This window comes from Oxyura jamaicensis, chromosome 1 (assembly GCF_011077185.1).
Source record: "Oxyura jamaicensis isolate SHBP4307 breed ruddy duck chromosome 1, BPBGC_Ojam_1.0, whole genome shotgun sequence".
NCBI classification, from domain to species: domain Eukaryota; kingdom Metazoa; phylum Chordata; class Aves; order Anseriformes; family Anatidae; genus Oxyura; species Oxyura jamaicensis.
In genome coordinates this window covers 5631373-5657070 of record NC_048893.1, presented here as the reverse complement: position 1 = coordinate 5657070, position 25698 = coordinate 5631373, and the positions used below count along the sequence as shown (strand labels likewise).

The 25698-nt window shown below is 42.4% G+C and overlaps 1 protein-coding gene across 5 annotated transcripts in view; it reads left to right on the top strand.

Moving 5' to 3' along the window:
• The window catches only part of USP6NL (USP6 N-terminal like), a 115928-nt gene that overhangs the window by 25160 nt on the left and 65070 nt on the right, over window positions 1–25698 (top strand). Inside the window, exon 1 of one of the 5 annotated variants that reach the window (XM_035332354.1) lies at window positions 23824–24176. The exons of the other annotated variants lie outside the window; for them this stretch is intronic. Coding sequence (XP_035188245.1) covers window positions 24119–24176 — 58 coding nt within the window. The 5' untranslated portion in view covers window positions 23824–24118. Of the gene's footprint in view, window positions 1–23823; window positions 24177–25698 lie in introns of those variants that run through there. 5 annotated transcript variants of the gene reach the window in all.

Sequence of the window (25698 nt, the reverse complement as noted above, 5' to 3'; positions counted from 1 at the left end):
TGCAAAACATTACTTGAAATAATTTTGTTTGAAATTAACATTAAACGCTTTATTCTCTATTCTCTTCAATGTGTTGGATGTTTTTCTATTTTTTTTCCTCCTTGAAACTAGTTCCATCCTTTGTGCTATCTGGCATACTTATCTAATTAGGGACTAATTAAACAGTTTTTTTTTTTCCCTCCTACTGTTCATTGTTACTTTTACATCTTAATTATTTGCAATTGCTGAATATATGGTTTGTAGAGGAACAAAATAATTCATAAAGCTGTCTTAAAAATTGCACTCCTTTATTACTAGAATTAATTTTCTGGGAGCACTTTATTTCCTGCTGAATAGGTCATGAATAATATACAGCCCATAGCGTCTGCGTGTGCCTGTTACTGTGTCATTGTTCTCTTCTGCCATTACATGTAATCTGTGGCTAAAGGCAAGTATCTATAATTCAGAGCACTTATCTAATCATATCAGGATGCTGTAATTCTAAGGAATTAGTTAACAAAACACCACGGTAAGAAAACAATGTGAGTGGAGGTAGAATTGGGACCCGCTTCTATCATCTCTGTTCTGGGGAAAAGAAAAAAAAGTGGCATGCATTTCATCAAACCAAACTTCCTAATTACTTCCTTAGATTTTTGTCATGACTGGCTGAACATCCCACCCAGCAGTTGTATAATATCATCACAGTGAATTACTTGGTATCAGTTCTCTCTTCATCTTCAGGTTTTGATTTGTTTCCTTACGCTACATTTGTTACAGAGGAGAGCAAAGGGGACAGTACTTCGTGTCTGTTCCGAGTGTAGCTAACTAGTCAGGCTTGGTTTTCAGAAAACAACTAAAAGAACTTCAAGGTAACACCAAAAATATAAAAATTTGTTTATTGGAACTGATTCAACTGAATTGGAAGTGCAAACCTTGAAAAACATAAGGAGATGCTCAGAATATGAGTTGGAAAGCTTTGATTCCACCCCCACGCCCCCCACCAGCCACCCCCATTAGTTTCACCCCCCTTCTGGTCATTGTTGGGGCAGTGTTCTCGGGGTGCTAGCTGCTGAGCTAATTAGATGTTAGCTCTTGGAGAACTTGGTAGCAATTTTTTATGAGCGATGGTCAGATCTTAACATTAAAAAAAAACCTAAAACATTCTGAAGGAAATGATGCAAAATGCTGGCAGACTTCTGTAATAAATACAGCAATCTGAGTAGGCATTAGTTTCTTCGTCTTTTTTCCTCACAGCATGCACCATTAGGCATCTGGTGTATGTGAGGGACTGTATTCTACAGAAATGACTCATTCTCAGCATTGTTTTCAGTAAATGGAAAAATGTATTTGTAAAGGAAGAGTTGCTAGGAAGCCCAGTGTGAATGTGAGGTAAATTCACTAGACAGGAGGGATGATGTGTGAAGGGTTCACAAATGTGCTTTCAAATTAGTGTTGGTAAACCTTCCATGTTTTTAATCACATTCTTCAGGTGTGCCCTCTTCTTCCTCTTAAAAAGGAGTGTTTATCATTAAAATGTGTTTGCGTAGAGTCTAAAGTCCATTGGTCTCATGTTGCGTGAATAAAATTTACTGTAAAAATCTGTCCTTTGCCATGAAAATCAGGAACCCGGGAAACTTGACAATGAAAATACCTGGGCTGATACTTGCAGGGAGCACTGGGTGTGTGGAGCAGAGTAAGAGTGTCTCCATCAGTAGGTCCTTAACTGGTGTTGGGGAGACATTTCAAAGTAGCATAATACATTAATTGCATGTTTCTTGTGTTGCATCTAGTTTAAAACCTGAATGTCCTAACTTTACAATTTTCCTAAATAGTGTGCAAAGTTAAGGGGGAAAGGATTCCCCCAGCCTTCAACTTCCCCAAAGCTCATTTTCAGCTGAGACCTAGAAACACAGTTATTAGCCAAGAACACGTCGTCTTTGCATTTGCGGTTTAACAACAGAAGCTTATTATAAGTCCTGCGGTAGCTGCTGTGGAGAGGAAAATTCAATCCCTGCTGCAGAAAGTCTTGCAGAATGTTGTTTAAAAGGAACCCATTCTTAACGTTTCATGGGCTGAGATGCGAATTTAATCGGGTAGTTGAGCAGCTTGCCAAAGCTGCTGAGTCTAATTGTTTGTAATAGGCCAGAGTTTGTTTTCATTGTGGCTGTGACTCATGCCTCTAGTTAAATTACATTTCACTTTCTATATCGTAAGAGGGTGATTAAATGGTTTACAAATACAGGGCTAACTTCTGCAAATAGAGTACTCATCTCCCAGTTGCAAGTCCTTTAGTTATGATTTTGTCTTTCCTCTTTGGCTGTTAAAAAGGCTCACATCCCAAAATTTTTCCTTAGCCCTGTGAGGTTCTTGCTTAGTGATGGATGTAATGAGCTAAACAATAAGTTTTGGTTTATAATGTCTAACATCTGTTTTCATATTTTTTTGGTAATGCACTGATTAGAACTTGAATCCCAAGAGTTGTATTGATTTTTTTTAAAGTAAAAAACCCAAACCATTTAATTGTGTTCAGTAGTCTTCCAATTGCTGTGAAAGCTGTGTATCTTTTTTTGTGTGTGTGGGGGGGGGGGAGGGGGGTTTGTTTTGTTTGCTTGTTTTTAATTGGAAAATCCAGGCCCTTACTCTAGATAACATAGGCTAGTTTTAAAAAAGTTGTCTCTAGTCCATTTATTGGAGCAAGGCTAACACTTGAGCTTTTTACCGCTTTCTGTAACTTTGAAGGTGAATAAAAAGTTGCAAATAAATAAAGAGGTTGTCACTATTTCATTTCATAAGACTTTAAAAATGTATGTATAAAACCTTGAAACCTTGGCTTTGGATAAAGTCCAAAATCATGTCAGGATGAAATTGTCTTGATAAGTGTTCTCATTCAAGGCCATATATTTCACAAGATCTGAAACCTGTCTGTATTAAAACAAATAGTTCCAATGTTATTTCTCCTGGAGAAATCAATGTAGGGTATAAATCTATGATTTATTTTCCTTCTATCACTGAAATCCTGGTTGAAATCAAAATTGTTTAAAATAAAAAATGTTCTTGGTTTACCTCTTCCCCTCTCCTTTTTACAGATGGTTACAGCAGAGCATAATTGGCAGCATCACCTTGATGTTAGAATAGAAAAGAGATGTTGCATTGAAATATCTTCACCAGATAAGACGACAAAATCAAAATCACCAAATTACAAAGGTGTGCAAATTTCAGTGTAAAAGATAACTAAAAAAAAGATAACTAAAAAACCTTAAGTTTGAGGCTGTTTAATCTTGAGATTGCAAGAGGAAATATATGTTTGGCCACTGCAGTCTTTGGGCTGTAAGCCAACGATAATGCTCCTTCAGGAATCCCCTATATTTCTTCGTATTTCTTTTGTATTTCTTTCTATTTATATTTCTTGTACCGTATCTCAACCATCTAGGTAGCAGATAAAGCTAATAAATATCTTCAGTTTCAAAGATAATTTTCATGCTGGAAATACCCCAGTAATAGCTCACACTTGTGAAGATACTGCCTGAATTTGCTTGCAGATGGTTTTTTTTCTTCTCATGCTTCTTTTTGGTGTTTATCATAGCTCAGCATGAATCTTCTGTAATTACTCCTCCACTCTAGGTGATAATTGTGGAATCATAGAATAACCTGAGTTGGACTCGATCCTTGTGGGTCCCTTCCAACTCCTGACTCTCTCTGTAGAGGACACCCAAAAATCAGGCCATGTGTCTGAGCGTGGTGTCCAAACACTCCTTGAGCTCCAGCAGGCTCGGGGCTGTGCCCACTGCCCTGGGGATCCTGTCCCAGTGCCCGACCACCTCTGGGTGCAGAACCTTTCCTAACCCCCAGCCTGACCCTCCCCTGTCCCAGCTCCATGCCATTCCCTCGGGTCCTGTCGCTGTCCCCAGAGAGCAGAGCTCAGCGCCTGCCCCTCCGCTCCCCTCGTGAGGGAGCTGCAGGCCGCCAGGAGGCCTCCCCTCAGCCTGCTCTGCTCTGGGCTGAACAAACCAAGGGCCCTCAGCTGCCCTTCATACGTCCTCCCCTCTAGACCCTTCACCATCTTTGTAGCCCTCCTTTGGACACTCTCTAATAGTTTTATGTCCTTTATATACTGTGGCACCCAAACCCACACACAGTGCTCAAGGTGAGGTCGCCCTAGTGCAGAGCACAGCGGGACCATCCCTCCCCTCACCCAGCTAGCAGTGCTGTGCTTGAAAAGGTGATGTGAAAAGTCAGTCGCTTACCATGGTCTTCTCTACTCTTTAATCTACTTTGACCTCTTGCTCGAAGGCAGTCTTACTCCAGCAGTTCCTCCTTACAGCCAGTGGTAGTGCAGTTCATGTGAATTCAAGTTGTGCAGTTACGTATTTTATTGCTGAAAGAACAGTTATTACCCAGGCTGGGGATTTTAACTGAGAACTGCTGTATAGAAGTAAAGGTTTTCTTCTACACCTGTACACCTAATTTTTTAAATCAGTTTGTTTTTTAGAGCTGGAATGGACAGGGGAGAAAGCAGTGATCTTTATTTTTTTAGAACAAAACGATTTTGGCAATTGTTCAATGACAGTTAACTTTTTGTCATTAAAGAAGAAATTATGGTCACATCAGTCAGGATCATTGACCGTATTATGTAGCTCATCAATATGTACATATACAGCTTTAATTCATTATCTGCCATGGCTAAGGTTGTATTAGGGTGATAAAATTGAGCTGTATTTCAACAGGCTCTACTGACATTGTATTTTTGTTAGTTAGGCCTTTTGGCAGTGGTTTTATAGGTAACTAGCTCTAGCACAAGTGGCTCATCTTAAAGATGCCGCCCTGCCTTGCTTCAGCTGCTTGTTTTGTCTTCTTGTCCCAATTTAAATCGCTCTACAGCTTCACAAGCACTTGTATAGTCACATGGTCATTTTAAAGAGGGACACTGATTCAAACTGAACTCTAATCTTATTTCTTGTTGAGGTAGTTTTGATCTGCTTCTACAAAATGGCAATGCATGCCAGCTCCAAGGAGGATACAGCACTGGCATGTGAATAAATCACAGAATCATTAAGGTCAGAAAAGCCCTCCAAGATCACCTGGTCCAACCACCCCCCTGCCACCAATGTCACCCACTAAACCCTGTCCCCAAGCACCACGTCCAGCCATTCCTTGAACACTTCCAGGGACGGTGACTCTACCACCTCCCTGGGCAACCCGTCCCAATGCCTGACTGCTCTTTCTGAGCAGAAATGTCTCCTCATTTCCGACCTGAACCTCCCCTGGCACATCTTGAGGCCGTTCCCTCTGGTCCTATCCCTAGTTACCTGTGAGAAGAGGCCGACCCCCAGCTCCCCACACCTTCCTTTCAGGCAGTTGCAGAGAGCAGTAAGGTCTCCCCTGAGCCTCCTCTTCTCCAGCCCAAACACCCCCAGTTCCCTCAGCTGCTCCTCACGGGACTTGTGCTCCAGGCCCTTCACCAGCTTCGTAGCCCTGCTCTGGACATGCTCCAGGGCCTCGATGTCCTTCTTGTGCTGAGGGGCCCAAAGCTGAACACAGTATTCAAATGTGGGGCTGGGCTTCGTGGTACTGCTGGCTGAGCCAGTGCAAAGAGCTGGGTGCGTGCAAGAGTCCAAAGTGTTCTGCCTCAGGGTGATGCATACACAAGTACTAATACAGTTGGATTGCTGAACAACTTAAAAATATTCTTTCTCATTTGTGTAATGCCAGGTGTGGTGATTAAGAAAGGTCGCAGTGCTGCTTAGCCATATGTAGCTGTTAATGGCTGACTTTGCTTCTGCTGATTTGGGCTCTGATTGGTAGGTAGTTAGCATCGTTTAACAAAGGACTTAGATGTTGTGTCTTGGGAACTGATCTATGACTTAGCAAAATGAATTCAGATAGCCTGAATTTGATTTAGCTGTAGAGGAACTACAGAAAAATGAGGTACTTTTGTTCCTTTATTCAGTAATGGTAACTGAAATGAGCTGGTTTACAAGAAGGCAAGTGCAGTAAGGGAAACAGCTCCCCAGCTTTGTGCTGTGATCTGTAATTCATATTTGTAGTGTTTTTTGGGGGGTGGGGAGGGTGGGAGGATGGCACAAGGGAGCAGGTCCCTGAATCCATGAATGGTCAACTGACAAACCATAAATACTCTGGAAATATATAACTTCAGCTTTCTTTCTGTAGCAATACACGAAATATGATAGATTAACATAATACTCCTGTTGAGTAAAGAACAGTGTGGCAACGCAATGAGAAAAACACAACACGTTCATGAAGTCGTTTCTGCTAGATGGGACAGAAATTCAGATTGGTATACATCAGCACAGCTGTGATGGCGTCAAGAATCTGATCTGACTTGCTGTGGTGCTTTTTTTTTCCCTTTTAAAAAAGAAAACAAAAAAAGGATGGTTTCTTTTGAGTGTGCCTGTAGGTAGCTGAGAGTTCACAATTGTAATCCAGTAGATAAAATAGCACATTAAAAAAAGAAGGGAGTTTAAAAAAGAAAAAAAAAAAAAGCTCTGTTAATAATTGTAGTTTAGTGCTTCTGACAAGATGTTTGACGTTGTCACTGGAAAGCTTTAGAACTAGGTATATATATTACAAGTAGTTGTTCATGGCTTCAGCCGCTAGCTAAAGCTGCTGTTTGTACAGCCTACATGGATGTGTCCCTTCCCTTTTTCTTTCTTTGCTCCCTCAAAGATGTGTGAAGGCTGTTTGAGGATGGTGAAGTCACATGAGTTTTGTTGCCCATGAAGTAAAATAGTCTTACTGTAGCTCTAAGGCCACAGGGGTGGGTGGGGATAACACCAACCAACCCAAACCAACAAAAAACCCCACCAAAACACAACATCAACAACAAAACCTCTGCTATTTCTCTGACAGGCAGTGCTATAATCTTTCTGTTTTGATTCCAGCCTTCTTCTGGCATGCACTGCGCTTCTCTGGTTGCACTGACCGCTTCATCTTGGAACAACTTTCAGCAGTGACAAAAACTGAATATAGGTTGTCTGCCTGTAACTACAGTCAATTTGATTTTTGGTTCACTTTCTGTAATTACTGATTGCTGTGATATTTTTTTTTCCCCAATCTGTTGTTCCCCAGTGTGTCTGGGGTACTCAAATGTAAAGTAACAGTGAGCTGTAAGCCCTGGATTGTCTTCATTTATGTAGCAAATAGAAACAAACTTTTTTTCTTCAGCTAAAGTCAGTCTCAAGTGTAAGTATAGTTTTGGTTAAAGCTTTTATTGACACAAAATAGTAAAAAGTAGAAGCAAGCAACCTGCAAGCTTCAAGGCTGCATGATTATATATTGTTTTAAGTTGCTGTTTATCCTCTTTTGGTAATAGGCTGCCTTGTGGTTTTCAATCATGCAGGCAGTGTCATGTCTCTGTGGCATTCAGAGCTTTTTACAGTTGATACTCATTGGTTTGGTCCTAGCTGCTGTGCCTGAGTTGCAGGGAAGGGAGAGAAAGCCTCCTGTTAAATCCCTTGGAAATATTCTGGCACTGAGAACCAGTTTCATCTTTTCCAGCTGAAGTATGCAGATGTGTGCTGCTAAGTCCATCTGGGCTTAGGTGGCGTAAAACATGGGGCAGCTGTTGACCTGGAGCAGCAGTGCTTGAGCAAACTCTCCTGCCTGATTTTACCCTAGCAGAGGAAACGCAGCAGCTGGGTGTGAGACCAGCTGAAAACAAGGTGGCTTTCTTGGGTTTCTCGAAAGAAGAGGACAGCTGTGTGTGGGGAGGTGGTGATGTATCCAAGTATTTGCTTAACATTGAGGGAGGTTAATGGGTTACATAGTTTTGAGCTTGAGCTGGTGGGATGAAATGTTTTTGGTTTTCTGTTTTTAGTGATACTACAAGCGAGACTGCAGCTCTGGTTTTCCTGAGGCATTTGTCCAGTGAGTTCGGAGCAGAGACAAGGGCTCAGCCTGGACCTGAACATGGGGGGAAGGTTTTTTGTGTACCTTTCCTTCTGTAGCAACTCTTCTATATTTGTTGTGATATGAATTTCACAACTAAGTGCATACATCTGATTTGTGGAGACTTTTCAGAAAGGACTGTGAAATCTGGGTCTGATATTTATTCTGTATGGAGGATCTAGAAAAACAAACCTTGTTCCAGTTTGTATTTTCATAGTTCAGGGGAACATTTTTATGACCTTGATTTTAGTGAGATAGTGGCAATTGTGCATATGTTATTTTAAAATGCGTACAGCTTTTTTCTTCTTCTGGGCTCTTAAAGTATGTCAACTCTATTTGACACTGAAAAGCATATTTTTTTCATAAACTTGTGCTCTGAAGATATGCACCCTTAAAGTGATGAGAAATGACCTATTTTTTTTTGCCTTAAATTGTTCAGTTTCCAGTATTTTATGCTCATACTTAAGAAACTTGGAATCAAATGTTAAATATAGGTGCTAGCTTCCATGTTCATTGGTTGTAAACCTTGCACAGAATTTATGTAATACATTTAGAGCTTAAGAAGGTGACAGTTCTGTTTGTTAAATTGTAGTGGATAAGGATAAGCAACAGTGCAGAGATGGATGCTACTCAGTTTGCCTGTTTAATAACTTTAAATGTGGTGAATATTTCAAAGTGACAGGGTCTCAGCTGGACATTTTCTGTAACAGATGATGACGGCAGTCTGGTAGCTTAGATAATGTCTCGGTGTACATCCACAGTTCACAGATTTCCTGGACATTTTATCTGGCTTCTCTGAGGTATTTTTGTGTCTTCTTGAGCTTCTGGGTCTTCAGGTATAGCTTATAAGCAAAACATCCAGACTTCTCAACTCAGATAACATATCCAGCTTTTTTAAAGCTGTATCTAACAGCAAATAAAAATATTTGCCTCCAAGTGGAATAGCTTCCCTTGTTTTGTCCCTCTCACTGCAAGTACAAGAAGCTTCTCCTAACAGGAATTATCTGTCAGCGTTAGTATTAAACTATCCATAAAAATGTTAATTTGAGCTGAATTTCCAGATCAAACAGAAAACTTAATTAATGTCAGTTAATTAAATTCTTGGTGGAAATGAGAAAATAAGTACACAGATGCCCAAGACTGCTGCTCTCTGCTAATAAAGCAGCTAACAAAACAGTTCCTAGCAGTACCTGGAGGAAGGAAGTCCTTGGTGGGACCAGTTCCTCGAGGAACAAGTGCCGCCTCCTCCTGCGTCAAGTCCCAGGTGATGCAAGTTTCTCTTTGCTGCTATCTCCTGTAGCATTATTGTATGGCAACAAACTCAAACAAACAGAAGAGAGCCGTGCACGTACAAACACATACTTGATTACACGCAGTCCTTTCCAGAAGAGTGACGCCCGTATCAGATGGCACAGTTGTTAGTCACGGTCACTTAACTCCTCACCGCAGGCTGCAGAGATGAGCGCAATATAAATCTTGTAGCCTGTCAGCTATGAGTGCTCCCTGCGTGCACGTGGGCTTCGTTTTAAAACGAACACGGGCTCACTAACTGCAGCTCTTGTGAACAGACTCCGTCCATATGGAGAAGCTCATTGATACTCAGCTTGTGGAGTCCTTCTATATTCCTGTTTGCCAAATATTACTGCAGTATCTCTGCTGGATTGCAGGTGTTTTCTGCTGCCACTTGGAAATGGCTCAAGTGTATGCTTTTTGATGAATTTGCAGCTTAAGCAATAAATTTACAAGAGTTACTTAAGTCTTGCGTAGGATTAAATTTTGCTTTCAGTGTTGTGTCAGCTTTGGGGCTTCGGTAGCTTTTAAAGGAGGTATGATCGTGATGCAGGAAGCTGAAACCAGTTGTCCCTGGGGAGATAAACTTGTGTGCAGTACTTGGTATTTGTCCTTCCCTTCCCACTGTGTTTTTTAACCATAACCCTTTCTCGATCTTCGTAGGGCATCATTTTGCTTTCAGAACGCCACATTATTGAAACGCAGATGCTCCATCCCTACTGCACATCAGCAGAGTATCTCCACTCTGTGACAGTAATCTAATGCATATTTTAATGAAATATAAATGGGATGGTAGAAAAAGAAATCTTTTGATTTCTCTGTTTTGTTTCTTCATTGTAAAATAGATTTCTATTTAAGAATGTAAAAATCAAGTATTTTTTTTCTCAGCATTCTTAGAGATATCTGCAATGAGTGATATCAGCATCGTTTTCTCCTTTCACCAGTGCAGCCACCAGCTACAGCTGAATGTGAGGTGCTCAAAACGGCATCTTTCTCTCCATAATTTCTTTGGAAGCAAGTGATACAGGCTTGTAACCTACAGATTAATCAGGTTGCACAAAATTTGATGCATTTATTGACTGGCAAATATTTTTATTCCCTGGAAGTTCAAGGGAGGAATGTGTTTTTTCCCCTAATTGTTCTTATATTATTTTAAAAAATAAAAGTCTGATCCAATGTACCAGGCAAAATTAATATGTAAGCACTAGGAGGGGGGACCTGAACATGAATAGGCAAATTTCACTCTGTCTGCTGGTCTACCCTATGTGCTAGATGTTCCCCAAAATATTTTGACTGAAGTGCACTCTTTTTCCATGCCATTTTATATTTTATTTTTTATTTTGTCAGTGGTATTTTCCAGGGGTTAAGGCTAAATTTCTGGCTCTTTTTTTTTTTTTAAAAAAAAAAAAAACAAAAAACAAAAAACAAATATATCCTTAAAAATTTAACTTTAATAATTTTGCTTCATGGATTCATGCTGCAGCTAAAATGGAAGTATAGCTCTCTTGTTAAATCTCAGTTTTGGGTTGGAAAAGTATTTCCTTCGGTATTCTGAAGGAAATATTTATAGTACAGTTCACAGGTCTCAAGTGGAATGTTGAGGAGTAGCCTCAGTCCAAGACCTTATTTTTTGATAGAAAGGAAATACTGTTTGTACTACTGAAGGGACTTTGGTAACATGAAGATGCTGTGATCTTTCATAGATAAATATTTTCTATTTCATTTGAAGCCATCCTTGTTTGGATTAGCGAAACAATTCATCATTTAGAAAGAGCTTTTCAAATGGTGGGCTTTTTTTGGGATGCTCCCAGGGCTTCCCGGTGTGTGATGTGCTGTTGGTTTCAGGTGTTGTACTCCTCTGTGTAAGAAGGAAAATGGCAGCACTGTTGCTCTGCATCCTAATTCTTCTCCTTGCAAAAAAACACAGAAATCCACCAACTCTTCCCTTTATGTCATGACAGCTGTACATTGAAAAGACTTCAACGTGTTTTGCAAAATTTCCTCATCTCTGCTACAGCTGCATCAAGTCCCGGAGCCGCCGTGTCTCATCTCAGTGAAAGGAAAATGTTACGTTCGCAGACAGTTGTGTGGAGCCTCTTCTACAAATCAAAGGAATGTGGATCATCAGAAATGTTTCTGTCACTGCTGTGCTATGAATTAGTACCATGGTAAAACAGGTGGAATGAATGTTCGTTTGGAGCTGGCCAAATCCATGCACAAAACTTGCAGAAGCTCCACAGATTGACATTTGCATTGCTCTTTAGCTTATAGGCATGGCAATGACCTTCTAAACTGTGCCGTGATAATTGCCTGTTTTACATTATGTATTAAGCTTCAGAGAAGAATATTCATGGTGATGGAAAGTATTAAAAATCATTGTCTGGGAACTAATAAGAATGTAAAGCCCTTCTATAAATAGTCCAGATAGGCTCGAAAGGGAAAAATGAGCAAATACGCTTAGGCAAATCAAAGGGAGAGGGGCTGTGCTGGGATCGGGCCGTGTGTTTAACACAACAGTGGCCTGCAGACCGTGTCTGTGTTAGCAAGTGGCATGGCCCAGTGCTGATGGACCTAGAGAGGAAAAGGAATGGTGGCCTGACATCCCACTGTGACATCCCACACAAACATTCACTTGTTTTTCCTGGCCAGCTCAAACCCTGTCCTTGCTCCTTGGGCACAGCATGAGGTAGAGTTAGGAGTGCACCTTGCAGATTAGTTTAGTTTGGAAGGAGCCCAGTTTGCATGCTCCCTTGTTGCTTCCCAGCCCAAACTGAAGAACAGTAAATAAAGATAGAGGTGATCTGGAGGTTTGCTCCAAAAGCACCCTTCTGATCTAAACTAAAATTCAGTTATAGAAGTGTGGGAGACAGAGGGATTTGGCCAACCTCTTTTCAGTGATCTGTGGGGACAGGACAAGGGGCAAAGGCCACAAAATTGAGTGCAGGAACTTCCGCACCAACACGCGAAAGAACTTCTTCACAGTGAGGGTGACGGAGCACTGGGACAGGCTGCTCAGGGAGGTTGTGGAGTCTCCTTCTCCAGAGATATTCAAGGCCTGTCTGGATGCCTACCTGGGCAGCCTGCTGTAGGGAACCTACTTTGGCGGGGGGTTGGACCCGATGATCTCTGGAGGTCCCTTCCAACCCCTACAGTTCTGTGATTCTGCAAATTGCACGGAACGTAAGTTGCCCTCTATCTCAGATTTATGATCTTGACATTGGGTAGACTATTGTAACGAGTGTTTTAGGAATATGCAGAAGTTTTACCAGGGCTGATGTCTCGCAGGCAGAAAGGGGATCTAGAAACTGTGCATTCAAATATTAAAGACTGATGTGTATGACTCATGGTTGCATATTCTCTGACTCTCAAGTGTTAAATTGAAGGGAAAATGTCTAGCTGGGTTTGTGTGGCAAGGTTTTGGGAGTGGGGGTCTGCAAGGGCGGCCTCTGGGAGAAGAGACCAGGGGCTGCCCCAGGTCAGACATAGCCAACTTCAGCCAGCCTCAAAACGTGTCCTATGCTTGCTGTAGCTGAGTCCATCAGCAACACTGTTGGTGCCTCTGTGGTAAAGTATTTAGGAAAAGAATAAAAAAATGCCACGTGGCAGCTGAAAGAGGAATGACAATAATGTGTTCACAAGGTTGTGTCTCACCAAGGTTAGCGCAGAAGGAGGTCAGGAGCTGCTCCAGGTGCCAGAGCTGAAGTTTTCCTGTGCAGAGGCCCTTGGTGGAGCAGGCTGTCCCCCTGCAGCCCATGGGTCCCACATGGAGCAGATCTCCACGCTGCAGCCCGTGGAGGAGCCCCCGGTGGAGCAGGTGGATGTGGCCTGGAGGAGGCTGCGGCCCATGGAGAGCCCCTGCAGGAGCAGGCCCCGGGCCGGAGCTGCAGCCTGTGGAGAGGAGCCCACGCAGGAGCAGGGGGGCTGGCGGGAGCTGCTGCCCATGGAGGACCCATGCTGGAGCAGTTTGCCCCTGGGGGATGGACCCCGTGGTACTGAGCTGTGTGGGAGCAGTTCTTGAAGAGCTGCTGCCTGTGGGAAGGACCCACACTGGAGCAGAGGAAGGGTGTAAGGAGGAAGGAGCAGCAGAGAGGAAGTGTTATGGCCTAACCACAACCTCCCTTCTCCATCCCCACTGCTCTGCTTGGGGTGCTGGGGAAGGAGGAGGTGGCAGAAGAGTGAAGACCAAGGGAGTGAAGTTGAGCCTGGAAGAAGGGCAGGCTGGTGCAAGCTGTTTCAGTTTTAGTGGTTTCTCACCATCCTACTCTATTTTTAATTGGCAATATATTAAATCAGTCTCCTATACGTTCATTCTGTTTCACCTATGAAAGCAGTTGGTGAGTGACCTCCCTGTCATTATCCCAACCCAGGAGCTTTCTCATCTCATTTTCTCCCCTGTCCTGCTGAGTGGGAGTGAGACAGCAACTTGGTGGCTGTCTGGCAACGAGCCGAGGTTAACCCACACAGGACGTGAACTAACTCAAACACTGCAGATGTGTTCCTGCGAGATCCCTCTGGTCCAAGTTCCATTAAACTGCCCACGGTCCTAGTGTGAACTCATCTGCCAGTCCTGTTCTTTCTTGTGGATCACACTGCATGCACATGATCCTGTTTACCACCACAACCCAGGGCAAATAACTTCCAGCAGAGCCGAAGAAAAAGAGCGTTGACACGTTCAACAAGCGCTGTAAATACAGGACAGGATGCCTGAATGATGCCCTCCTAAATGTTCCTTTGTGCTCCCTTAATACGCTACTCCATATCAGCTTTTCACATTTAAATAACTGAATAGGGTTTTCCAATAAACTTCTGAACATTTCCAGCTACCGGTCTCTGGTTGAAATAGTATTTATTGCTATGCCGGCTGATACGGAATGATTTTAGCTGGTAAGTGGTAGAGCGACTGAAGTCATTAGCGACATTAAGAAAATTCAACTGCAGTTCAACTGCATCGTAGCTACGGGAAGGGCATGATGTGGGAAGGGTTCGGAAGAGAGGGTTGAATAGGGATTAATGGAGATACATTTGGAATGTGTAGTGGCCTTTTTCTTTTTTCTGGGGGGGGGAGCAGTCACAGATGGACACGGGAACCAATATTTATTTGACATATCTTAAACGCCCCTCCTGCTGCAGGGTTTTTATTTAAGAGCTATTTGATTTGGGTGTTGTATTTCTGACTAAGCTGCCATTCTTGGCAATTTCTGATCCCCTCTTAATTTCACACAACTTTGCTGCGGTATTTTGCATGAGCTTCCCCTCCTTAATTTTTGCCTGCCTTTTATCTGTCATGCAGCTTTCAGCACTTGAGTTTATAGCTTTCTTATTAGAAGGAAAACATATGTTTCCAATTAAAACCTTAAAAAGGGCAAATAGAATAATTTATTTTAATATGAATATGTTACAGAGTTGCTACTAAGATTTTAAATAATTTCTATTCTCTTGTATTGATTGGAGTGATCTTTTCCACAATTGAAACAACTGCAGAGGAGTGTTTCCAAAGCATGATGAGACATTCATAATTCTTCATTATGACACAAATCTGAGAACTACTCCGTTAAAGTTTGTCCTAAATCCTGGATGCCCATGGGAAAGGCTCTCTCTGTTTGGGATTCTACTTACATGGCTGGTACATCTAGGGTCGAACTTCAAATACCGATAGCTAAATGATGTGTATCAGTGAACTGCTTGGTGTTCAAGTAGTAGTGGCATGCCGATTTCACTGAGAAATATTTCCTTCTGAAGTCTAAGAACATGAAATTTGCTTCACTTGCCCTGAAGTGACTGCAGACTCAGCTGTGAGGGCTTCAGAGAACAGCTCTGCTTTTCCGGCCTGTTGTGGGACTTGTGTCATTCGGAAAGCTGTTCCCACATCGACCCATTGGCACCAGCTTTTGGAACAACCTCACATGTCCTGCTTCTTTTCTTTCTAAACTCGTGCAGTTATTTTGCCTCCAGAGTCACAGAAAGGAAATTTAAGCGAGTTTCCCTTTAGGCTTTTGATTTTTTTTTCCCATTTCAGCGCTCTTTTCAACAAGGAGATGTAAAATATTGCTGATCTAATGTATAAATGTGAAGGAGGAAAACAAATGCAAGGTAATAGGAAAATTGGTACTCAAATGGGATGGAATTCCTTGTGTAACCAGATAGCAGAAACTTGGAACAACTCTGTAATTTGTTCATTTATTTAATGTAATTTTGGGTTGCTTACCGGTAGTTCTGTACATTAAAATACCTCCGATGCACAGCATAGTTATAAAATCCCTTTCTGTTAGCTTTAATTTCCTTATCCCTTAGTGACGATGACCCTTGCATACCTCAGCTTGACAGCTCAGCGCGTTCTGTACCTCATCCTCTTAAACTGCTGTTCCCTCAATCATGCGTCACGCTTCCTCCCCCACCCCTTCCGCATCCTCCTGTCGTCGCGTTCACATTTGTGCTTCTCATGAGGCATGACTTTGACATTGTCACTCTTCAGCTTTTCCAGCCTCAGGAGGTGTTACGTTGCCGGAGAGCAGCTGTACGGGTCATCATCGCCTGGCTGCTCTGTGGCAGCATGCAGGTTGTGGTGTCTGAGCTGAGCCACAGCGGTTAGCCCGTGCTTCTCCCAGCCCTGAAATTCCGCCTGCTGTGGCTGTGTCTTACAGCTTTCACTTGCATCTGCAGCTTCGGAGTAGATTTGGACTGCTCAGAACAGTAGTAGCATTTTATTCAGCTCCCACCACAGACTTGTGACTTAGTAAAACCTGATGAAGTAGGTGACAAATCCACACATTCATCTTGCTCGTCCTCAAAGATAGGTTTACCTACCTGAAAAAAACATTGCTCAGTTTGTGTTTGAGCCTGTGATCCAGTGAGCCACCAGCTGGGCTCAGGAGCACCCGACGAACACCAGCTGGTTGTGGTGCTGCTTTGGTAAGAGAGAACTTCCCCAGGACGAGCATCTGATTCATTTCCCAGAAAAACCTGCCTACAGTGCATGAGCCGACCTGAACGTTCCCTGGGATTAACCAACCTTTTGTGCCTTTCAGTACAAAGTGTTCTTGGATGCTTTTATTATTTCTGTATTTTTATAGTACATATAAAAATAATGGGAACAGTTGGTCCTTGTTTGTCAATTTTTAGGTTTGCACTCTTTCAAAACAGCTGCTGTTGGCAAACAGAGCGTGTCTGGTCTCTCTGCAGTGGTCAGTGTTTTTGGCTATGCCACGAAAGAAACTGAGGCACAGAAGGAGAAAGTGAACCAAATTTTGAAACTAAATAAAGTTGGTGCTTGTCGATTGCACACACCAAAAGTTGTCTTTAGTGTGGCTTCTATTAAAATAAATTTAAGTTAAAATTTTTCTCCCTCTCTTCCCAGCCTTAAATTAGGCTGCGTTCTTTGTGTATTCTTCTGAGAACTTGCTATGATAGCAAAAAGTTTGCCATTAGATTTAACAATTTCTCCTCTTTTAGAATATTTTTTGAAATATTTGGTAATTTTCCCCCATTCTGACTTGTTTACGTGATGGCAAATGACAACTCTACTTCTGCTGAAGAGGGAACAGTTGATGAAAAGCTACTGGATTTTCATCAGGTATGAAGCCCCTGGAGTGATAACTCTTAATCCTTCCGAAATTCTCTCATGAAAACAACATTTGTTATATTCAACCTCCTTGTTTCCTACCCTACATGTAGATCTTTTGGGAATACCTTTACAAAGTTAATGCCTTAGCTTTTGGTACTACAGTGCCCTATTTTACGGGCACTGTGAAGGGCACACTAAAGACATCATCTGTCTTTAGAGTAACATCAGAAACACAAATTTTGGATTTTCACATGTACTGAAGAAGCACCTTTAGTGGTAAAGACAGAGGGAACCAAAATCTGCAATGAATATATTTTTTAACCACGGACCCACAAGTTGTTTTAGATTTGACTTTGCTAGTGGAAATTGCAGACTTGAACTTGTTGAACTTTATTGTGAAGTCGATGAGTTTTAGGATAAGTGTTAAGGCTGAGGGAAGTGTACTGTGGTGAGGTCTGTGCATCAAAATGAGAACTTTAAAGGCAGTTTAGGCATACAGTGTGGTCTCACCCATTTATTTTCTTATCTGCAGCTTCTGGCTGTAGTTAGACCTCAACGCTATCTTCTTAGATATAGCTGCGCTGATGTCCAGGTCACCACTCAGCCCTCTTGTTCTGGTCTCTCCAGGCTGCGTAAATGAGAGGTCGAACCCTCCCCGGAGTGCTGGATAATCCTAACAGTCTGTACACACACAGTGTAGGCAGCGGATGGATCTGTGCTTAGACCTCAGCCACTGAATACACTGTTCCCTTTATCTGTAACAGAGATGATTGCTGGTGTCTGCTCTTCTTTGGGAGGATTTTGCCTGGTAAGAATTTACCGCGGATTTTGGTTCTGTGATGGGTATGAAATGTGCAGAGATTGAGGGCAATCAGTTTGGAATGAAGTAGGTTTCTGAGCAGGGCTGAAAGCTGCAAAAGGCTTTGTTTTTATCTTGTCATGGAACCAATCCTTGCAAATTGCAACAGGTAATGCCCAAGTGTTGGTGTCAGTGCTGGGATTGCACAAAGCTGGCTTTTGCTCTGAACTGAGTTCAAAAATCCTTTTAACTTTCTGCTGAGTTACGAGAGTCTATGACAAATGGTCAGATCTTTGTGCTTATTTTTTTTAACAGAGCATAGTGGTAAGAAGTGGATCTTCATTAGTAGGTTTACTGCATCATTGACTTCAGCATTAACAGATAAATCGATTCTGTGCTTAATGCCTGTGCACAAGGCCTAGACTAGAATTAATCTCATGTGGTTTTGTGTTATAACAAACTTCTTAAGGTCTTTGCAACGTGTTTGTAGCTCTTCATCTTGCATTAGTACTGAAATAAAAATGCTGACTTTGAGAGAAGTAACACTGAAAAGTCGATGGCAAGTTTACAAGTGACATTAAGGTATATCACTGTTAGTTATCTTCCTATAAACTAGTAGAAGGTATGAACATATACCCGGTAGTGTTCTGGTTACTGAAGTCATTGTTTCTGTGCTGCAGCAGAATACATTAATAATTGGCGTCTTACGTGAACATGGGATATTTGTAAACTATTTTCAGAGCATCCGAAGAACGATCCAAGTGGTACATCTCTTGGGAATCTGTGGTACTTGCTTGAAGGAGTAGGAGTGAGGAGTGTAACCTCTGGAGATTCTGTTCAAATTAACCTATGTTGTTCTTTAAAATCAAATATTCAAACAGGAGCCTTTTCGCTTCTGTTTTGCGTTCCTCTACAAGTGCAGCTTTGGGCTTGCCTCTCAGAGACCGTGCACTGACACGGGACCTCCGCATCGTCAGTGCTTTGCTAACGTGTCCCATCTCCCCTTGCTGAGGGGGGAAAAAACCCAATGCTGCTTTGCCAGACTGTGCTAAGGTGCATGGATAGAGCCAAGATAAAACCTAATTAGTTGTTACTTCTAGCAAAAAACCCTCAAAACTGAATTGAAATAAAAGTGATGGATGGGATGCATCCAGAAGGTTTATTTTACGAGCACTACATTTTGTGGATAAACAGCTACAAAGTCTGAGAGATTAATCTCTTTCCCTTAGTGCTGATTTAACCAAACTGAAGTGGTTTAATAAATACTTTAGCTGATGCAAACTAAATGGGCCCAAACAAACTTGTACTAGTGTTGCCAAATATCGATGTAATCTGATTTAAATTTGTTAGGTGTGCAGCTCGGGCTTCATCGCAACTGCTCCGCTGTGTTTCCCCAGAGCTGGAGGCTGGGACACGCAGTACAAGGCAGCCTTCGAGCCTTCGTTCCGGTCTGGAATGGGAAATTCCATGATTCTTTAGTTTGTTTTGTTTACCAATCCTCAAGAAGCGAAACTAAAAACAACAGAAACTGGCTGGCTATCGCTGACTTCCTTTTCTGATGGCAGGGATGAAGAAACCTGGTGTTTTCTTCCCCAGTTACTGCTGCTGCTGAACAAACTAGTTTACCCTTCAACTGACTGCCTCTTACTCCTCTGGTCCTTCCTATACCACTTTCTAAACATAAAAACCCACAACCAAACACATGACTTAAGGTATTTTCAAACGTTCAGAGGGGATTTCAGTCTTCTTCCTCCTCTAGCAAGTTGCAATTTAATTTTTAATAAAGCAAATGAGAGATATTTTGAGTAGCTGCTCACTCCGATTTTTCTAAGTCTCCTTTGGGCTGTGTAGATGTGACTGATACTGTAAGCAAGCAGGTATCAAATGGGGGATTGGACCTGATGATCTCTTGAGGTCCCTTCCAACCCCTACAATTCTGTGGAATTTGCCTTGATGTCCTTCTGTAGTGTTACTCAAACTTAGCTTTGAGTCATTAAGAATAGGTTTAATGTCGTAGAAGCTTCTTTGTGCCATTCAGACTTCGTGTAGGATTTCCTTAGGGGGTGATGATTGTAGCTGTAGGGTTTTACCACAGTTGAAGTGTTCATCTGCTCAAAGATGGACCGTATGCAGGAGGCTGAAGTTCAAGGGTGGCCAGAGGCTGAAGGCTTGATTTCGCCAACTTCTGGGGAAGGACTGATGACTGGGTACCCTCTGATCTCCCCTCCAGTAGAAGGGAGAAAAAGACTTTGTGTACAGTTGGTAAGTGGAAGCTGGGATGCAATCCTGTCAGTAATACCATAACTTCCCAGCTTTTTTTGAATCCATTCAAAGATTCCCTATGTAGATGAACAAAACTTTATATTTTCAATGACAAGATGATACAACTATAGATCACTGCCTCCAGTTAGCTACAAAAGCTAAGAAGCACGGCTTCCCTGGAAACAAAGAGCTGCTTTTGAAAATTTCTTCCATTCTACGCCTGAGCATGGTTTTGGTGATGCTTTAAGCTGGGAATAGACATCACATCATTAAGGATGAATTTTAAAATAGCATTTTTGTTTGCTCCATTAATTTTGACTAATGTTGAGATAAAAATGATTAATCAAGAGACAACATAATTAGTGCAGTATGGCATCTGACTACTTATATTTATGCCCGCTAATGTGGTAAGCATAACTCTATGTAGGAAATGTTCTGGCTTGTGTCAGAATCTAAAATATTACGACCATTTTTCTCTCTAAATTGATACTGCAAATCTTAGCGCTGTTAAAATGTTCACGGTCTACTACTGATTGAAATGTACAATACAGGAAATTCAAAATCATGTTGGAAATTGTCAGAAAATTTCAGCTAATTTTTAAAAAATATTACTTTGATTTATGTTACTGGGAAAAATGGCTTTTACATGTCACCCTGATGAATGGCATTGGGAAAATGAAGAGGAAACTGTGGGGAGCTGTTCCATTTAATCTTGCTGAAAGATCATTTAGCTTTTGTATTTACTAACCTGTAACACTTAAATCTTAAGGTACGAGGGATCCAAAAATTGTCATTTTCGGATGAACTTGCTTACAAAGTCATAAATGATACCTGAAAAAGTGCTTGTGTGCAAAGGATGACTTGACTTACTTTGGGCAGTAGGTAAAATTCCTAAAATATTCCTGATTTCCTGTCCAGTGATACTGCTCTTGTGGTCGTGTGTCTCATCTTACCATCTACTACAGCAGCTGATTTGCAGAATATTATATTTAGCCATTAATTATGAAAACTTGGACTGGTGCTGGGAAAGGTCATGAATTTGAAGGGGAACGTGGGAGTAATGTGCATGGGTTGTAGAGGAACAGCTGACATGTTCTAGCACTGTTGGCTGGAGCCACAGGGGGAGTTCCAGGAAATTTAATCTTTGGAAGTCTGTGAAATGCCTTCTATGTAGTAGTGAACCTCCTGTTTTTTCATGAAGATGGGATCTTTCTAGTTGCTTTTTTGATGTTTGCATCTCCTTAAAGAGTAACGTATAAGTGCTTGACCACTTCTTCATGGTTGTAATGCTGTCTTTTCATAGCAGCAAGGAAAGAGAAAAGTAGTAATAAACTCCTGAAAAGGCCAGGCACCAACTACACCTTCGGGAAGAGGAACAAAAGCTGACTCAAGCAGAGCCATTAGACGTTAGCTAGTTGTTGCACAAGTCAGACCAGTCTTCGCATACTAGCAAGCCCCAAATTATACCCAGCCCAAGCCTTTAAAATGATGTCTATTAAAAGCTGCCATAAAATATTTGGGATTGTATTGGCAAGAGTCCTGGGCACGAGTGTGGCCGGTGTTGGTTTTGTACCCACCCCTCCTCCAAGAGGGGAGCATCGTTCAAAATCGGCCATACTCTTCTCAGTGGAGCTTGTCAGAAATTAGCGATTATGCTTTCTTCTGGCTTTGCACCTGATTGTTAACCTCCCATAAATTAATCATCCTGCAGCTTGTGACTGCACGCACAGCACTTGGTGAAGTGGAACTGCAGCAGAACCCTGCCAGCTCCTGTTACTCCACTTTGTAACCCTCGCGATAACGTCTGTACGATGGACTATCGAGGTGCTAACACTAGCCTTCAGACTTCAAACATCCAGCTGGGTTAGTTGTGGGCATGGCTGGTGACGATGACTTAATTTTAAGGTGTGTTTGTTTATGTGAAACACGTACAAATGATCGTGAATAAGCTGGCTGAGATGTGGCTGAGATCATATTATTTAATTTTCTTGCCATAAGCTGGCAAGATATTTTGTTCTGTCAGTGCTCTTATTAACTAGTAAGTACTAGTAAGGCTGTATTATTAAAAAAATATGGTCATAGACATACTGCAATACTTGACTAAAGTTAGTAGAATTCCTGTTGCAGACTCTAAGAGTGGGTGTTTCAGTTCTTTGCAAGACGTATCGGACTCCGAACTTCTAATTTCATTTCTCGACACAGGCTTCCTCTGTGGAATATAACTTAGCAGGGCTGCCTTGGTTTCCTTGCTCTTGCTTTGAGTCCCTTGGGGATCGTTTTCAAATTGCTCTGAGGCAGCTTTTAGTAGCAGTTAACTCAGCTAATTTCCAAAGTGGCCGTTTTCTGTCGGTGATTGTGCTGCATCTCGTAGGGGATCCTATGGACCTGCAAGCATTCTGCTGTAAGGAAACACAAGTTTTCATTAAGATGAGAGTTCAATAATGTTTCTTCAGGCAAGTTCAGTCTTTGTTTTCATATCTTCTACCTCTACTCCTCATGCAGCATAACTACAACAACAGGTTGGACTCTGAAGAAATGCTGACCTTCAAGGGGGGAGGGGGAGAATGGTTTTTGTAGTTGGATTTGTAGTTTCTAGTTGTATTGTGAGAAAAATGGAAGACAATCCTTATATAGCAAGAAGATTACCACTGTGTAAGAATGTCAACAGCAAGAAAATGTCACATGAGAGGGAAATGTGCTTACAGGTAGGGCAATGGCTCAGCCTGCACTCACACTGTATCAGCAGCCTAAATTATTGACGCTTGGGTTTGGGTAGGGTCTGTAAGGAGTAAATGGTGATGAAGGACAAAGGAGCTGTTGCTCATTTCCAGGCTTAGTGCTCTGCGAGGCAATATGAGGAAGAAGATTGAAACAATTGAAGGAACTTTTTTTTTTTTTTTTTTTTTTTTTTTTTCCCTGTCCCTTGGGAAAAAAAGAATGGTTTTATGCACATGATCAGATCTTCTGTTCCTGCCATTTTAACGCTCTTCAGGGTGCAAAAAAGTCAGAGTCCCAGGATGGCTGAGGTGGGCAGGGACCTCTGGGTCCGTGTGGTCCCACCCCTGCCCCAGCAGGGCCACCCCGAGCAGGGTGCCCAGCACCACGTCCAGGTGTGTCCACGATCTCGAAGGAGGAGACCCCACAGCCTCTCTGGGCAGCCCGTGCCACTGCTCCGTCACCCCCACAGCACAGAAGTGCTGCCTGGTGGTCAGATGGATCCTCTGTGTTCCAGTTTGTGCCCATTGCCTCTTGGCCTGGCACTGGGCACCACAGAACAGAGCCTGGCTCCGTCCTCTTTGCACCGTCCCTTCAGGTATCTCACATACACTGATAAGATCCCCCTGAGCCTTCTCTAGGCAAAACAACCCCGGAGATTGTCTCCCTGTTGGCTTCACAAGGAGCTGGCAGCCCACACAAGCCTTTCAAGCCAGGTTCGGCAGTGTATGCTCCTGACTTGTTTAGGTTAAGAAATGAAATCGGTTGTTCTAGGCAGGTTCCTGGCTGTAACCACTGCATAGCAGCTGACGTTTTGCTTGTGAGAAAGAGCCTCTGTGTAAGACTAAGAACTACGTAGGAGAGCAGCTTGATCTGTGTGAATATTGGACATGGAGATTTGTTTTTCAGATGTTGAGGATGCTGACTGCGCACCAGCTGTCAGAAAGCAGAGCAATTCTGACAATATTAAATCTTGAATTTCATCGAGGAAAACATTCTTACCAGCTCTTAACATCCTAGATATTTCAGGTCCCCAAGTTATCCTTAACAACAAAATAGTTCTAAAAAATCAACAAGTCAGATTCCATCCGCTAAGCACGGAATGCCAAACACTTCCAGAAATCTCAACTATGTTTTTACAAGGTTTCATTTCATGGTTTCTTAAGAAATAAGCCAAGAACGGGATACTTTAAGTCCCATTTCTAGTAAGTTATTTACATAAGATGCTTTTCATGCAGCTCTTGGTAAATACCAGGGAGAATTCTTCCCCAGCAGCATAACAGTGATGTGTTACAGGAGCAGCGGCCTGTGAGGCTGTTTGTTCAAATCCCCTTGTTTATTATTAGCTGGAATGCCAGGCTGTAGGCTGCAGTGGGTAACGCTAGTGTGTCGCCTGCATGACACTTCTTGCTAACAAATGGCAGCTTTGTTTGCGTAGCTGCGGTTTGTGTAGCTGCAGAGGGGCCATGTCTTGAAAAAAGAAAGAGGGAATGCCCAGTAGCTCGGTTACATGCAATGGTTGCTCCAAGAGCAGGAGGAGAACTTTCCCCAGTTACCTTCTGATGCAGTGATTTCAACTATGATCCGGAAATAAACAGATTGACTTCATGAAGACTAAAACTGACTTCTACAAGGACTGGGCAGAAAATCACGATCTACAGACTGGTAAAATGTCTTTATTTTATATACAGGTCTTTAATTGTCTAACTTTTTGAAGATACTGGGTACTATTTTACTTCTGTTTAACATCTGATTAATGATAACTTTGCATTTTTAATACCTGCTATGCTTAAGGTATGTGATTATGTTTAACGGTGGAAGAAATGTAGCTCAGTTAACTAACAGTGGCATTTTTTCCTGAGAAGTCATTGCAATGTAAAAGGGATTGCTTTTCTAACTTCATCCATTTAACTCTGTTTTCACTGCCTAAAATAACACATGGAAAAAAATAAAGTGTAATAAATGTTTAATCTTTTGTGTGTGTGTGGTGCAGGTGTAATATCTGTGTGTAGGTATTCACCAAGTTTTCTTTCCTTTTAAACATCCACCCACAACAAAATACTATTAAGCGTATGTCATGGCTTTTGTTTCATTGTTTGTGTGAATGGACTCGAAGGAAAATAAACAGCATTGGTATTAAAGGGGCTTTCTGAGATGACGAGAGACTTAAAAAATGTTTTGTTTATTGCTCTGATTTGTGCCTTGAACGCGCCGATGCACAGCAGCTGTTGGTAGTGCCTGCGGACGGGAATTTGTGCCAGGGCAGCTCTTTGTGCAGTGGAATGCGTGATGTGCAAACAAGCAAGAATTTGAGGGAAGGAATGGAAAACAAATTAATGCCCCCCAAGTCTTTGAGGCAGTCGAGGAGGCAGTGACGGTGGGTCAAGGAGCAAAGCAGGGAGAAATCTCCTTTTCAGGATTACACAGGACGGGAACAGTAGGCTAACCCTCATCCGCACAGAAGGAGGCATTACTGAGGTCTGTGGCACATCTGTAAGAAGCACCCTACTGGGTTGGTGCTAAGGCACAAAGCACAGAGATGTACCTACACGTTCCTGTGAGATGTGTGAAGAAGCTCTGAGGCTCTCAGTGGCACTTTGTGCCACCCTGATGGAGAAGCAGGTGCTCGGTGGTTTTTACCTTTCCCAGGTGAGGTGCCGTATCGAACTGGGCATTTTTGGGTCGTTTCGGGGAGAAGTCTCACTAGTGAGTTTGAGTCAGCCCAAAGGTCATTGTCACTGAGTCGTTGGACTGTTTTTGCATGGGCTAGAAGCTCAGTGGCTTGCGGATGGACACTTTAGTTTTGAACATGGTTTGTTCAAACTGGATTCTAGCTTTGTAGCTGTACAGGATTGGAAGCCGTGCAGGATCAGGCAAACAGACCAAAATACAGGTTCTTGGTTAAACTTCAACAACAGAAGCTTTCATCTCTGGGGCAAGAACAGAATGTTACCGTCTCCTGGTGATTCCTCACTTGGCTGCAACAGCCTGGAGGAGCTGAGCTGGGTGAGAGCCGAGTGCCAGTGTGGGCTGTTGGGGTTCACCCCCTGACCAGGAAGAGCCGGGCTGCTGTTGGGCTGTTGCAGGCTGTCCCTTGGCTGCTGGAAACATGAGGGAAAGTGCTGCTTGTTCTCACTCCTGTAGTTTGGAAACCCGAGTTACTGCTGGGGCTGCAGGAAGGGTCCTC